General features: G+C 41.9%; 1 protein-coding gene across 3 annotated transcripts; it reads right to left on the bottom strand.

Annotated features, from left to right (window-relative positions):
- Positions 1-4,943: 4,943 nt before the first annotated feature.
- Positions 4,944-13,945, bottom strand: LOC112252848 (cysteine sulfinic acid decarboxylase). Of its 3 annotated transcripts, none has more exons than XM_024424517.2 (14): positions 13,828-13,945; positions 13,467-13,621; positions 13,046-13,172; positions 12,751-12,841; positions 12,258-12,480; positions 12,093-12,172; positions 11,926-11,980; positions 11,521-11,637; positions 11,222-11,286; positions 10,917-10,998; positions 6,773-6,972; positions 5,810-5,861; positions 5,633-5,722; positions 4,944-5,489 (listed from the first exon to the last, which is right to left on the bottom strand). In XM_024424517.2, exons 1-14 carry the CDS (start codon positions 13,907-13,909, stop codon positions 5,316-5,318), a joined length of 1,593 nt encoding a protein of 530 aa, XP_024280285.1. In that variant the 5' UTR covers positions 13,910-13,945; the 3' UTR covers positions 4,944-5,315. The 3 variants fall into 3 exon arrangements, with proteins under 3 accessions (XP_024280285.1, XP_024280286.1, XP_024280287.1); XM_024424518.2 differs by having other exon boundaries at positions 13,467-13,603; XM_024424519.2 differs by having other exon boundaries at positions 5,340-5,489; positions 5,629-5,722.
- Between the last annotated feature and the right edge of the window lie 385 nt (positions 13,946-14,330).

Genomic DNA, 14,330 nt, shown 5'->3' with positions numbered 1-14,330 from the left:
GAAAAATGGTGCCAACACTTTACATGTTGCGTTTATATTTTTGTTCAGTGTATGTATTCTATATATTTCACCAAAGTTACACCTCAAGCAGCATGTGTGGGGCAGTGGAGGCTCCTGAGAGGAGGAAGGGGAGGCCCATCCTACTCAGTGAATTTCAGAATTCTTTTAAATAATGAGATACAACTATATTAAATATGTTTACGTCACCAAATACCTGATTAAAACTAACTGTTTTGCAATATAGCTCTACAATAGCACTCTAAGATAGCGCCATGATGTAGCCGGAGGACCGCTATTCCCCGTCCTCCTCTGGCTACATTGACTTCAATACAAAATTGAGGAGGCTACAGGCCTTACCCCCTTCCATAGACCTAGAAGGTAATTATGACCACTTCCGGAGGACGTCCTCCAACCAATCAACGCTTTTGCATTATGAACTGACATGTTGTCCATCCAATCATTGGATTAGGATCAGAGAACGAACCTAGGGTGGTATGCTGTTGTTTTGCCGGTATTAATTTAGTAAAGGCGTTAACACATCATTCTGGACAGACACAAGCAAAAACTATTTAAATAAATGTTCTTGTATAGGCACACTCAAACATTAGAGATCTGACATGCTGTATGGGATGAAAACAAGATTATTTTTCAGTCTGATCAACTGTAGAGTATACTGCCTATGCGCCCTGTCCATCTGGCTGGTGTAAACAAATTGTTAACATTATGTATTTATAGTCCATTTGTTTGTCAGGAAAAAATGTGAATGTGATCAAATTTGGTTTATATGCTAAATTATTAACTGGAATTAATCAGTCAACATAATAGTGATGACACCGACTGTACATTTTTTATTAGGTCTACAGTTGCATAGGCCTAACATGCATAAAGCAAGCTCAGCCCTGTGAGTTTTATTGTCCATCAGTTGTTGTCTCTGTGTTTGGGTCGAGGAAACCCTCCTGTTAGTCTAGTCTAAATATAATTTGCTGTAGTTTGACTGCTGTAGTTTGGGTCCCACTCTGGGACCTACAGTAGGGTGCCACCACTCTGGGACCTACAGTATGGTGCCACCACTCTGGGACCTACAGTATGGTGCCACCACTCTGGGACCTACAGTATGGTGCCACCACTCTGGGACCTACAGTATGGTGCCAACACTCTGGGACCTACAGTATGGTGCCAACACTCTGGGACCTACAGTATGGTGCCACCACTCTGGAACCTACAGTATGGTGCCACCACTCTGGGACCTACAGTATGGTGCCACCACTCTGGGACCTACAGTATGGTGCCACCACTCTGGGACCTACAGTATGGTGCCACCACTCTGCTTGTAGTTGTCAGTTATTGTCAGGTAGTATGTGGATGATCAGGGCTTTATCCAGGAACATTTCTTGGGCTATTTTTGATGTGTCAAATGGGAGAGATGCGCAGTCTGTGTTGGACTTTGTGAATTCTGAGATGTCGGAGTTTAACTTCATGGAGAAACTTGTTGACCAAAACGATGGTGTTGCTGCTGAAATGGAAGTATGTGTATGTTTTCTCTCCAAGCACTGAGTAGACCTGTCAATTTTCTATGTAGAGTCAATCACAAACACAAAGACATTCACATTATTACACATCAATGATTTTAATCCTTGCTTGTACTAACTCATTCTTATCTCTTTTGTTTAACTGTGTAGTGTGTTGTTATTGTTTTTTGTCTTCCCAGTCAAATCCTGTCCTGCCCTCAGTGGATGAGTTGAGCTCTTCTCCATCCCCATCCATCCATGATGAGCCTGTCCTACACTGAAGCCTATGAGCACCTCAACCCCTCTCCTGCACTGAAGTCAAGCCTCTGAAAACCTCAACTCATGCCTCATACCCTCATTGAATCACTGCTGTGATCCCTTCTCAGCACTGTGTAAGTAGCCCTCTCATTCCCATTCCCCATAATATTGCACTATAAATGTCTCTATGAAATGATTTAGGTTAAAATAATTTGTCTTTCACAATGTTTTTAAACACGCGTTGTCGTGTCCGTGCGTTCCTCGCCTATACCATGGGTCTCCCATCCTACTCAATTTTGCAAGTCACCAGCCTCCACTGGTGTGGGGGTAATTTGATGCTTTCGTGGATCACTGATACAGAAGTCTGTGGTGAAAAGGGAGGCACATGGCAGTAGAATTCTGTGTGCAATTACTGCTAATGATATGGCCCCATGCAAGCTGTGGCCAGAATTAATTTAGGATGAGGCCTGGGATGGGTGAGCTCTGTGGAAAAGAACAAAAAGCACCTTGGGCTGCACTTAGTCCAATGCTGGGAACCAAACATGCCACGAATACATTCAAATCTCATATTTGAAACTGATAATAGTGATTACTGGCTTATTTAGTGTCAAATTCAGGAGGGTACCTCGGTATGGAACGTTCAGATAGAAAGTGTCACATTCAGGAGGGTACCTCGGTATGGAACGTTCAGATAGAAAGTGTCACATTCAGGAGGGTACCTCGGTATGGAACGTTCAGATAGAAAGTGTCACATTCAGGAGGGTACCTCGGTACGGAGCGTTCAGATAGAAAGTGTCACATTCAGGAGGGTACCTCGGTATGGAACGTTCAGATAGAAAGTGTCACATTCAGGAGGGTACCTCGGTACGGAGCGTTCAGATAGAAAGGTAGGCTTTTGTGTAGAATAGTCATGATTCGATTTCATGAAGAATATGGTGACATGTCAGCTATATTCACATTTCGAATAAGCCCCTAACTTCTAACCTTTCTAAATATCACTATCGTATTGCCCCATAGGCCTGTGTTCCCATAAGGACATTTTACTCCAGTCCATACTGGGGTTATAGTGCAAGATAATCAAGTCACCTGTGGGAGTTTAAGGACTGGGTATCTTTTCTCTTTGGCAGCACCTGTAATAATAGGAATCTGATCTGGGTCTGGTGGCTGTACATTTGAAATATCCCACCCGCTCCTAGTATAGAGTTGCTAGGCAAATGGTAAATGGCCCTGATATACAAACCAGAGGAGGCTGGTGGGAGGAGCATTAAGGGGGCGGGCTCATTGAAATGGCTGAAATGTAATTAATGGAACGGTATCAAACATATGGATACCACATGTTTGACTCCGTTCCATTAATTTAATTCCAGCCATTACAATGAGCCCATCCTCCTATAGCTCCTCCCACCTGCCCCCTCTGATACAACCAGAGATCCTGGCACATTTCCAGACCCTGATATACAGCGTTCTGTCTTCTGTCCTTGATACCTTGGTTTAATTGTACTGTCCTCATGTTTTTTATTGGTTGGTTGATCTTTTTATCAGATCGGTTTAATTAATTCAGGCTCAGTAATCATTTGGAGTTTTTTGCTGAGAAAATTCCTCATGTTGAAATTCTGTGAAACCCTGCTGATCAGTTCTGCTTCTACTGTTGTACTGTAGTTAACTACTGCATTGACTACATTTTACTTGGCTCGTTAAGATCAACTGATCAAGCTATATTGGAGAATTGCTTAAAATTAGAAAGTCATTACTAAGATTTGTTTTGAAACCAGCTGTCTATTTGCAAACTCACTAGGGCTTGCCTAACTTGCTGCATTCCCCAAATTGATTCATGTTACCACAGGAAGCCAAACTGTGTCCCTTTGAGATTTTTAGGCGTGGCCCATCTCTTTGGCCCCAAATGCAAACATGGCCCTCAGGGTGCAGTGACCTCAGTCAACATGTACGGTGGGTTTGAAGGCAGGAAGTCTGGGCCGGCCCTAGGCATAAGCGACATAAGCGGTCGCTTAAGCCCCCACGATCGTTAGGGTTAACTGAAGTGTCGGGGTCTCAATTTACTGTTAGAATAGTAGAATACACCAGGTGCAATTTCAAAATGTTGTTGTGCATCAGCAGTTTCCGTCTTCAGCAGTCACTCAATTGGCCCATGTCAGCTAACATGTTTTAGATTTATAAATTAGTCAAGCCAGCTATCTAAATTTAGGGAGCCCCCATTGATTTTGTTAGTCACTCTTACACAGATATCCTATCAACATCGGATAAGTCATGGCAAAATGTGTACAATTTCAGGAAATTAGCTTTAAAAAGGTAAAACATTAGCTCCACCGCATGGCGAAATTATTAAATGACGAAAACAATTCTCAGGCACATGGCAAAATGTGTAGAATTGTAGGAAATTTACTTTAAAAATGTGATTTTTTTTTTTGCTCTCCACCATCAAAGTGGGGGCCCCCCCAACCAAATTTTGCTGAGGGACCTGAAAAGGCTAGGGCCGGCACTGCAGGAACTGGCCTCAGAGAAAGCTTCTTCATGGACTTGTGACCCCAGCAGAGTGTTTTTATGCATCACGCCCATGTCAGCTGCAAAGCCTTAGCTCCTCCCCACCACCCCTCCCCACCGTACACACTCACACAACTGCTTAAACAGTAACATAAGCAGACACATTGAGTAAGCATCCACCCTTCTCAGACAAGGCCATCTTTAATCCAGGCACGTTGGGTCACTCAAGTTCACTGTTTATGCAGGGGCGACTTCGTCCATGCAACCGTGTCCAGGATGTTGACATGGTTCCGCTGCAGCCCACAGCCCATGGGCTCCTCTGTCTGTCTCAATGCTTCATGGCATTGATCAGGCTTCCCTTGGCATCTGTCATGGGTATTTTTCAGAAGGACCTCCTACATCATGTTCTACAACCAAATAATACATAAAGGCCATACAATATATAAATATATATATATATGTATGTATGTACCGGTCAAAGGTTTGGACACACATACTCATTCAAGGGTTTTTCTGTATTTTTACTATTTTCTACATTGTAGAATAATAGTGAAGACATCAAAACTATGAAATAACCCATATGGAATCAGGGAGTAACCAAAAAAGTTAAATACTAACTAGAATAGAAAGAGGAGTGGGAGGCCCCAGTGCACAACTGAGCAAGAGGACAAGTACATTAGAATGTCTAGTTTAATGAAACAGACACCTCACAAGTCCTCAACTGTCAGCTTCATTAAATAGTACCCACAAAACACCAATGTTTTAAAACCATTGAATGTGTAGTTTGACTGGTACTGTACTTTATCACAAAGTAGTTTGTATGTAGTGAGCTACTTTTTCAATGTAACTTTAGTTAAGTAAATTGCTTTTCTTAAGGGTATCTTAACTTATTCCATTGTGAAGTAATTAGTAGCTTAGTAAACTATATTTTCAAAGTAGCTTCCCCAAAAACTGTAGAAAACAAGTAATATTATTGTTAGAAAACAGATTCTGGGAGCCAGAGGAGTCAGTGACATAAATGGAGATGCAAGGCGATAACTAGAATGACTATCATAGATTATTCCCTAGCCTCTCAATCTCATCCAGAAAGAAGGTCATATCTTGGTAGGAGAGCTGCGGAGAGATGACTATCATGCGGAAGAAGTTGACTCGTCCACCCAGAGGCTGGTAGCCCACCATCATAGTACCCTGCTTAATCATACGCTCCTTTATCACTGGAGCCACCTGGTGATGAAGATACAAGATCACAGCATTGTGTCAGCCAGACCAACAGAAACTAACTGGTTTAAATGTAGAATATGTCATAGAAATTGAGTTGAAATATATATATAACTGGCATCATAGTAAACAACTTGACACACACCAACCTTTGACAATCTGTCCTGGTAGTCTGGACTGTTCTCCTTTCCCCTTAGACTGGGTGGTATGAACCAGAAACACACGTTCACAAACTCAGGCTGTTTAACAGGACAAAACCAGAAGACAGGTGAGATGAAAATGAGAGAAGAATATGTTAGTATACATTTGATAAAACAATGACTTACCTTCCCTATAAGTTGAAAGCCCTCTCTTTTCATCATCTTCTCCACCAGATATCTACGTGTGGGACAGTCAACACACAGATCATTGTTCCATGACGTTTGAAACTTCTTTAATTGACATAGATTCGATTAACTGCTTTAAATGAGAGCTCTGAGCTGTTTTAAGTGAGGAGCTTGACTAGTCAGAATTACAGCTGTAGGTTTTGTAAATGTCCCAGCTAGCACATAACGTTCTGAGAACCATATGTTTCTTAGAGCTTGGTGAGTGTGGTTATCCTATGGCCCTCAAGCTCACCTTTGGACCTAGAAGCCAGTTCCACTGCAGTTTCTCATTGTTCCCCTCTAATCAGGGACTGATTTATACCTGGGACACCAGGTTTGTGAATTTAGTGCAACAGAAACACAGCAGGCTCCGGACCTTGTAAGGTAAGAGTTGAATAACCCTGTCCTATGATTATTTTTCATACAACCTTCCCATAATGTTCTAGGAATGGTGCAAGATAGTTGCTTGGCCTTAGAACATTCTCAGCACATTGACGATATTTCACAAAAAAAAAAAAATTCCATGGCTAGAGAACAGAATATAAAATGTGTTTGCACGATTAATACCTAATCCAATGAATTTCCATGTGTCCTAATTTCCACACAGTTAATCTAAGACGGCCGTGTTAAGTCTTATTGAAACATGTTCTCAGAATGTTATTTAATTACTTTTAAATAATTTTAGTTCTAAGAACATTAATAAAACTTCCAAGGAAAACTTTCTCAGAACCTTCCTGCAAACAAAACATTTACATTACCAGAACAGACGGCATTTTCACTTCCTTTCTCAGGACATTTAAAAAAGTTACCTTTTACCAATCAGGAAACATATGGCTTTGTTCCCAGAACCAATGGGAAAGCAAAAATATACATTCCCACAACTTCCAAGGAACCAAATGTGCGAGCTGGGGTTTATGTTTGTACCTTGTATGGGCGAAAGCCCTGTCCACACGCTCTTCCAAGCCTTGAGACCCCACAGCTTTCCACATCAACCACAGCTTCAGGCAGTCAACTTTACGGCCACACTGTATCGACTTGTCCCCTGTGTCCAGACTCATGTCATAGAACTTGTCCTGTTGGAAGAGGTATGTTGCATCTGCACTGTGGCAACGTTTCAACAGGTCCTGGGGAAGAGATCAAGAATAGCGGAGAATTTGCTCAATAATAATGGTAAGGAAGACAACAAAATGAATCTTTAAAATGTGTACAGTGCCTTCGGAAAGTATTCAGACCCTTTGACTTTTTCTACATTTTGTTACGTTACAGCCTAATTCTATATAAGGTATCATTTTTTATTTTCATAAAATACATTTCCACAAGATATAGTCCTGACTCAAATTTAGGGTTACTACCCAAGCCGGCTGGTCGTTCGATCGGTTTGGTTGCCGGAGACGCGACCCAGTCGTAAAGTCTTTTGAGCCCTGAATGCTGATTGGCTGACAGTCGTGGTATATCAGACCGTATACCAGGGGTATTTTTACTTCGCTAATTATGTTGGTAACCAGTTTATAATAGCAATATTATCACATCAGTCACCGGCTTCATTAATAATTGCATCGACGACATCGTCCCACAGTGACCGTATGTACATATCCCAACCAGAAGCCATGGATTACAGTCAACAATCCTCACAGAGCTAAAGGCTCCAGCTGCCGCTTTCAAGAAGCGGGACACTAATCCGGACTCTTATAAGAAATCCCACTACAACCTCCGACTAGCCATCAAACAGGCAAAGCATCAATACAGGACTCTGATCGAATCCTTACCACCCCGGCTCTGATGCTCATTGGGTGTGGCAGGGGCTTGCAAACTATCCCGGGTTACAAAGGGAAACCCAGCTGCAAGATGTACAGTGACGCGAGCCTACCATACGAGCTACAGTGCATTCGGAAAGTATTCAGACCCCTTCCTCCACATTTTGTTACATTATGACCTTATTCTAAAATGTATTAAATCAATGTTTCTCCTCAATCTACAAACAATACCACATAATGACAAAGCAAAAACAGGTTTTTAGAAATGTTTTCAAAAAACAGAAATACCTTACTTACATAAATATTCAGACCCTTTGCTATGAGACTCGAAATTGAGCTCAGGTGCATCCTTTATCCATTGATCATCTTTGATTTATCTACAACTTGATTGGAATCCACCTGTGATAAATTCAATTGGAAAAACAAAGCCATGAGGTTGAGGGAATTGTCCGTAGAGCTCCGAGACAGGATTGTGTCAAGGAACAGATCTGGGGAAGGGTACCAAAAAAAGTCTTCAGTATTGAAGGGACAAGAACACAGTGGCCTCCATGATTCTTAAATGGAAGAAGTTTGGAACCACCAAGACACTTCCTAGATCTGACCACTCAGCCAAATTGAGCAATCGGGGGAGAAGGGCCTTGGTCAGGGAGGTGGCCAAGAACCTGATGGTCACTCTGACAGAGCTCGAGAGTTCCTCTGTGGAGATGGGAGAACCTTCCAGAAGGACAACCATCTCTGCAGAACTCCATCAATCAGGCCTTTATGGTATAGAGGCCAGATGGAAGCCAATCCTCAGTAAAAGGCAAGATTCTCTGGTCTGATGAAACCAAGATTGAACTCTTTGGCCTGAATGCCAAGTGTCACGTCTGGCGGAAACCTGGCACCCTCCCTACGGTGAATCATGGTGGTGGTAGCATCATGCTGTGGTTTGTTTTTCAGCGGCAGGGACTGGGAGACTAGTCGGGATTGAGAGGGAAAATGAACAGAGCAAAGTACAGCGAGATCCTTGATGAAAACATGCTCCAGATTGCTCTGGACCTCAGACTGGGGTGAAGGTTCACCTTCCAACAGGACAACGACCCTAAGCACACACGCAGGACAACGCAGGAGTGGCTTTGGAACAAGTCTCTGAATGTCCTTGAGTGTCCCAGCCAAAGCCCGGACTTGAACATCTCTGGAGAGAACTGTAAATAGGTGTGAAGTGATGCTCCCCATCCAACCTGACAGCGTTTGAGAGGATCTGCAGAGAAAAATGGGAGAAACTCTCCAAATACAGGTGTGCCAAGCTTGTAGTGTCATACCCAAGAAGACTCAAGGCTGTAATCGCAGCCAAAGGTGCTTCAACAAGTACCGAGTACCGTTAACGCCTTCTATACTCGCTTCGAGGCAATTACCACTGAACCATGCATGAGCACCAGCTATTCCGGATGACTGTGTGATCACGCTCTCCGTAGCCGATGTTAGTAAGACCTTCAAATAGATTAACGTTCACAAGGCCACAGGGTCAGATGGATTACCAGGATGCGCACTCAGAGCATGCGCTGACCAGCTGGCAAGCGTCTTTCCTGACTGACCCAAAAGTATTGGGACAAATTCACATGTCTATTAAAGTCGTCAAAAGTCTAGTATTTGATCCCATATTGGAGATCTTCAATTGCTCTAATGCAGAATCTCGAATGGCATTGATCACTTGCACCATGTACTGTGCTTTTAAAGATGTGCTATGCAGAAAAATCGCTCCACTGTTTCCTGGTTGCTAAAACTAATAGTTTGCCTAATTTCAATGTATATGACAAAATAAGCTAGTATAGTGTAGAGAATCATTGTACCATCCAAACCACTGAAATGTTTTCCATATGCAAAAATATTGTTGTTTCTGCTGTTTGAAGCTGGTGTACAAAACCGAAAGTAAAATTGTATGGTACGCATAGAAATTGCACACACAGAACATATCTACCTCTTCTTATGCTTGCTTTCAAGTAGAATGATAGATCTACAACTTGCATTTCTATGTGAATTTGTCAGGTCGCCAAAAAAGTTACATATATGCCACTAATGTAATCTCAACTGCAATCCAGGACATTTGGTCATTTTATTAGATGATGCACATTGATAACACTAATCTGTTGTATAAATAAATGAATACATATGACATTGTATTCTCATTTGAACTTGCTTTGCTTTTAAATGGTTGAAAGTGCAGTGACAGACATCCAACTAAGCCAGAAACCAGACATTATTTTTCCATTGTAATTTAGTTGGGCTATAAGATGGTTGAAAGCATAGGGATAACACATTCGAAAGTCAACTAACTTCGGCTGTCTTTTTGAGTGGGCGAATATAGGTTGTAATCTCATTGATCAACGTCTAAACCAAATATTACCCAATTATCCACGTTGAAATTATGTGCCCAGTGGGTACTTTCAACTTCCTTCAAACTGCACATAGAGACATAAAATGGTATTGAGAAGATTCTAACTGAATAAGTAGAACAAATGGCTTCTTGACAAAATGTCTAACTATCCCTTTAAACAATGCAGGAACATAACGTTTTTGATTATAAAGGACTTGCATTATGTTTTGTCATTGACAAACAGTTCAATTTAAACATGTACGAGGTGAAACTATTTGTAATTTTACAGTGTTTTCCATAATTGCAAAGGCGAGAGTGCAAATGCCACAGCAATTCAACAACTCTTTGGGTGATGAATCTGATGAAGCAACCTCGACTCAGGGGTAGACGTAACATAATAAACGTAAATATGGGACACTCCAAATAGTATGATATGTTACGTTTCGTATGGTATGTATTAATTTGTGGATGTCCGTCATCCATTTCGTATGATATGTTACGAATTACAATTTTTTAGAAATGTTAAATTACAATTTGTACAATATGTCACGAATTCTAATATGTTCTGGCTAATGTTAGCTAGGTGGATAACGCTAATATTAGCTATGTGGCTAGTGTTAGCTAGGCTAGGGGTTAAAGTTATGGTTAGGCGTTAGCTAACCTTAACACTTTAACCTAACGTGAAGTAATTTAAAAAGTAGTAAGTAGTTGGAAAGTTGCTATTTAGCTAAAATGCTAAAGTTGTCAGTGATGAGATTCAAACATGCAACCTTTGGATTGCTAGACACTCATGTTATACACCTACCCATCCACTCAAAATGTGTTTTTGCCTTAAGTAACCTTCTGTCTTATGTAACCATACCAAACATAACCTACTAATTTGAGTTTCTCAGATTTACATTACAATGCTAAGTCTAGTCTATGAGACCAGGCTGGGTGAAGGGATGTTGTGTTGTCTTACCGTGGTGTCCTTGAGCAGAATGGCTGAACACTGCAAGCCAGTCAGCATCATCTTGTGTGGATTCCAAGTTACTGAATCGGCTCTGATCACAAACATAGTCACATAATTACACTCGCGAGTCAGTCATATGTTGAGCCAATACGGAAGACTAGCCCAGTCATGCGAGACATCAAGACACCTAACCTATACTTTGGTACACTTTATCTCACACAGGCTGAATTACATTTAGGTTTTTTGCAGCACATTTATAAAGTGCAAAATTGCATTCAAGCAACTGTATTCCTGAGCATGCACCTGACTCCCACCTCTCAACTCCTCTCATGAGATGTCTGTGTTCCTTTGAGAAGAGAACACTCCCTCCCCAGGCTGCCTGTGCCAAACCACAAGACAACACCAATCAGTGTTCTTCAGCTCGAAATCACATGGGAAAGATGGTCACTGTTGCAAAGGTTTTAATTCGACGGTGGCCATCTTTTGGGTTATGAAGTTTGATCGACATAACAGATGCTGTTGGGAATCATCTTGACAGAAGACTACTTTTGTGGTCTGAAAACGTTGGACAAAGTTTGATTTTGAATGAAAGATCACTTTAAGAAGGACTCACATCAACATGCATCCATAACCCCTGTCTGTCACAGATGTCAGCGATGGGCTCCAGGGGGTCGAAGGCACCTTGTACAGTGGTTCCTGACGTGGCGTGGACAAGGAATGGTACTGCCCCCTGGTAGGTGAGGAGGGGTAATGAATGATATCCTTACATCTCTACTTGGTGCTTTGCAGTGTGATATGTGCTTTGCCAATAGACTACTAGGAATTGCAGATAAAATACTTTGAATGCTGACGGAGTACTAGGAATTGGCCAGATCCTTGTGTAAGATATCACTGATTGTCTATCAGCAATTCCCATTAGTCTAGTGGCAATTCCAACTGTTATCTGTGTAATTACTGTATCACAGCAGATATAATAAAATTGACACAGTAAATTACAAGGTAACCACAGTAAACTTGCTTGAGATTTCGCCAGCTCAATTTTCTCACTAAGGTCATCTGTAATCATGCAACCCCTGTAGGATAACAGAGAGCATGAGTTAAAATCTGTAAATCATGCATGCCTAGGAATCATAGATGTCAATGAGATGACTTACAAGAGTCAAAGGAAGGTTCTTATCACTTTACCTATCATCCACGTTGACCTTAAACACGTTCTCTGTCCCAATACCCTGAAAGGCAGCTGCTTTCATCACAGAGTAATGGCTCTGGAGGAAAGTTTGTGTAGAATGAATTAATATGTGAATGTGAAGTTAAATAGTGCATTACTTCTACCATACTGTTTTCCCCCACCTCTTGAGATGTAAAGACAGCCAGTCGAGGGAGGGCCCACTGCCCCTTAAGTTTAACTTCTGGGAAGGCCCGATAGCGTGCTAGGTTCATGGCATACATGTTAGACATGGTACCGCCTGGGCAGAAGATGCCATCTCCCTGTGCCCACCCAACTAGAGAACGTAGCTTGGAGAGTACCTCGTCTTCCATCAGGACGAATACTGGCGCTACTTCATAGGTATACCTGTCAAATAAATGATACAACTGTCCATCACAAGCCCCTTCATAACATACTTTATGGAATGTATATATGCATATACTGTATATCAGCGGAGGCTGGTTGGGAGGAGACATAGAATGATGGGATCATTGTAATGGCTGGAATGGCACAATATCAACCACAAAGATATGGAAACCTCATTTTTTACTCTGTTCCATTCCAGCCGTTACAATGAGGGCATCCACCTATAACTCCTCCCTCCAGCCTCAACTGATATATATTGCTCCCTCCTACTGGCTAGTGTTAAGAGCCTCTGTAAGGAATCGTCCTGTCAAGGCATGGTAGTCCACCCCTGCAAAGAGCTGATTGAAGAACCGCGGATGATCTGGAAAGAGAGATGCGCTTTACTTTAGTGCATGCATTCTGGACAGTCCCAAGCCATTGCATTTACCAAGAATCGGCTGTAACCAGAACCACACTCATCTCACTCTAAGGTTTCCCTGTGGGGTCGGGTGGCTCTGGTCTTGGTGAGGCCAGCAGCAAACCACCCTAACACCCAGGACCAGAGCTAGGCCCGGGGTGGACTTACTGGTCTTGACACTGTACTTGGCCACGTCCCGTACTCTCTGCAGCAGCTGGTGCTGTTGCTCCCCATACTCTCTCAGCTCCAGATCTAGCAGAGTAGCCAACTCCTCTGGCTCGCGCCACTCACACACCTATAACCAGGGGTATAACAAGCACAAGAAACCCCTGAAAATACAGTACTGAGTGTGTACCTCTATGGTTAGATTGTGATGCACAGTCAGGTGTGACGATGATATCAGTTAACATAATGGTACTAGCCCAGTGGTTCCTAAAAATGTTTGCTACATGACCCACCAGGACAGCTATCTGTCACTCAAGACTTACCAAAAGGCTTGTGCAGCAAAACATCTAACAATATGACACAGTGCAGAGAACAGTCATGTTAGGCTAGAGACAGTCAACAGTTTGATTTAGGGGTGTGAGACCTTCTCGTTGACGTCTGTGCCCTTACATAGCACCTCCTCAAGGATGACTTTAAAAGCCTCAGTCAGGAAGAGCTGACCCTCTCTGTGGTCCAGAAGAGGTTCATTCAGGTGCTGCTGACCATAGGGTTGAGAAGGTCCTGTAGTTGTCACATAGTCTAATGAGGTTAAAGCAGAGAGGGTTGAATAGAGTCGTGGTAATCTGATCCTAAAGTCAATAATTACAATCACCAACAAGTTCTTTGCATGGTTTCGATATTTATACAATACCAATTCATGGCATTGTAGATATCTATTCACAGGTTGAGAACTCTGGAAAATACACTCTCCTCCCATCAAATAACACAAAAACATTTCAAATCACCTTGCTCTGAAGCACTCTGACTACTCCACCAGTCAATGAAGGAAGACCATCCCAGGTTCCAGAATCTAGGTAGTTGACTCATGACTTAAAACCACACTGCAAATAAGATCAAATAAGTTGAGCAAATGCATCCCTTAACAATTTCACATTTCTAAAGGGGTAATTCACACTACGTACATTTACAAGAGAGTTTAAAACCTGCTTGTACACATATTACTGTAGTATACATTTTTTATATCTCGTATGTCTCCTTCGTAGGTAGTGTGCGAGACTGCTCCTAGACTTGCCCTGATCCCAAGCAGTAGAGTTTAGAATTGTCTCAAGCCAAATGCTCGTACAATAAAAAAATCTTAATTGCAGAGAAATATTTTTAAAACAGCTGAACTGTATAGACATTTTCCATATATTTGAATCTTGTTTTATTGAGTTTACCTGAAATTGCAGTGTTAATGTTTTAATTGTCGCAGTAGCTTTAAAAAAGAATATGTCAAAAGAATGGTCAT

Source organism: Oncorhynchus tshawytscha, linkage group LG06 (assembly GCF_018296145.1).
Source record: "Oncorhynchus tshawytscha isolate Ot180627B linkage group LG06, Otsh_v2.0, whole genome shotgun sequence".
NCBI classification, from domain to species: Eukaryota; Metazoa; Chordata; class Actinopteri; order Salmoniformes; family Salmonidae; genus Oncorhynchus; species Oncorhynchus tshawytscha.
This window is presented reverse-complemented; position numbering and strand designations above follow the sequence as displayed.

What these genes read in the sequence shown, in the direction of transcription:
- LOC112252848 (XM_024424517.2), bottom strand. Translation starts at nt 13,909, where the DNA reads ATGAGTCAACTACCTAGATTCTGGAACCTGGGATGGTCTTCCTTCATT. An exon ending in TTCTGCTCAAGGACACCACG is followed by an intron (nt 6,973 to 10,916) that starts GTAAGACAACAC and finishes TCTCTTCCCCAG; the next exon opens with GACCTGTTGAAACGTTGCCA. An exon ending in GCTTTCAACTTATAGGGAAG is followed by an intron (nt 5,723 to 5,809) that starts GTAAGTCATTGT and finishes CCTGTTAAACAG; the next exon opens with CCTGAGTTTGTGAACGTGTG.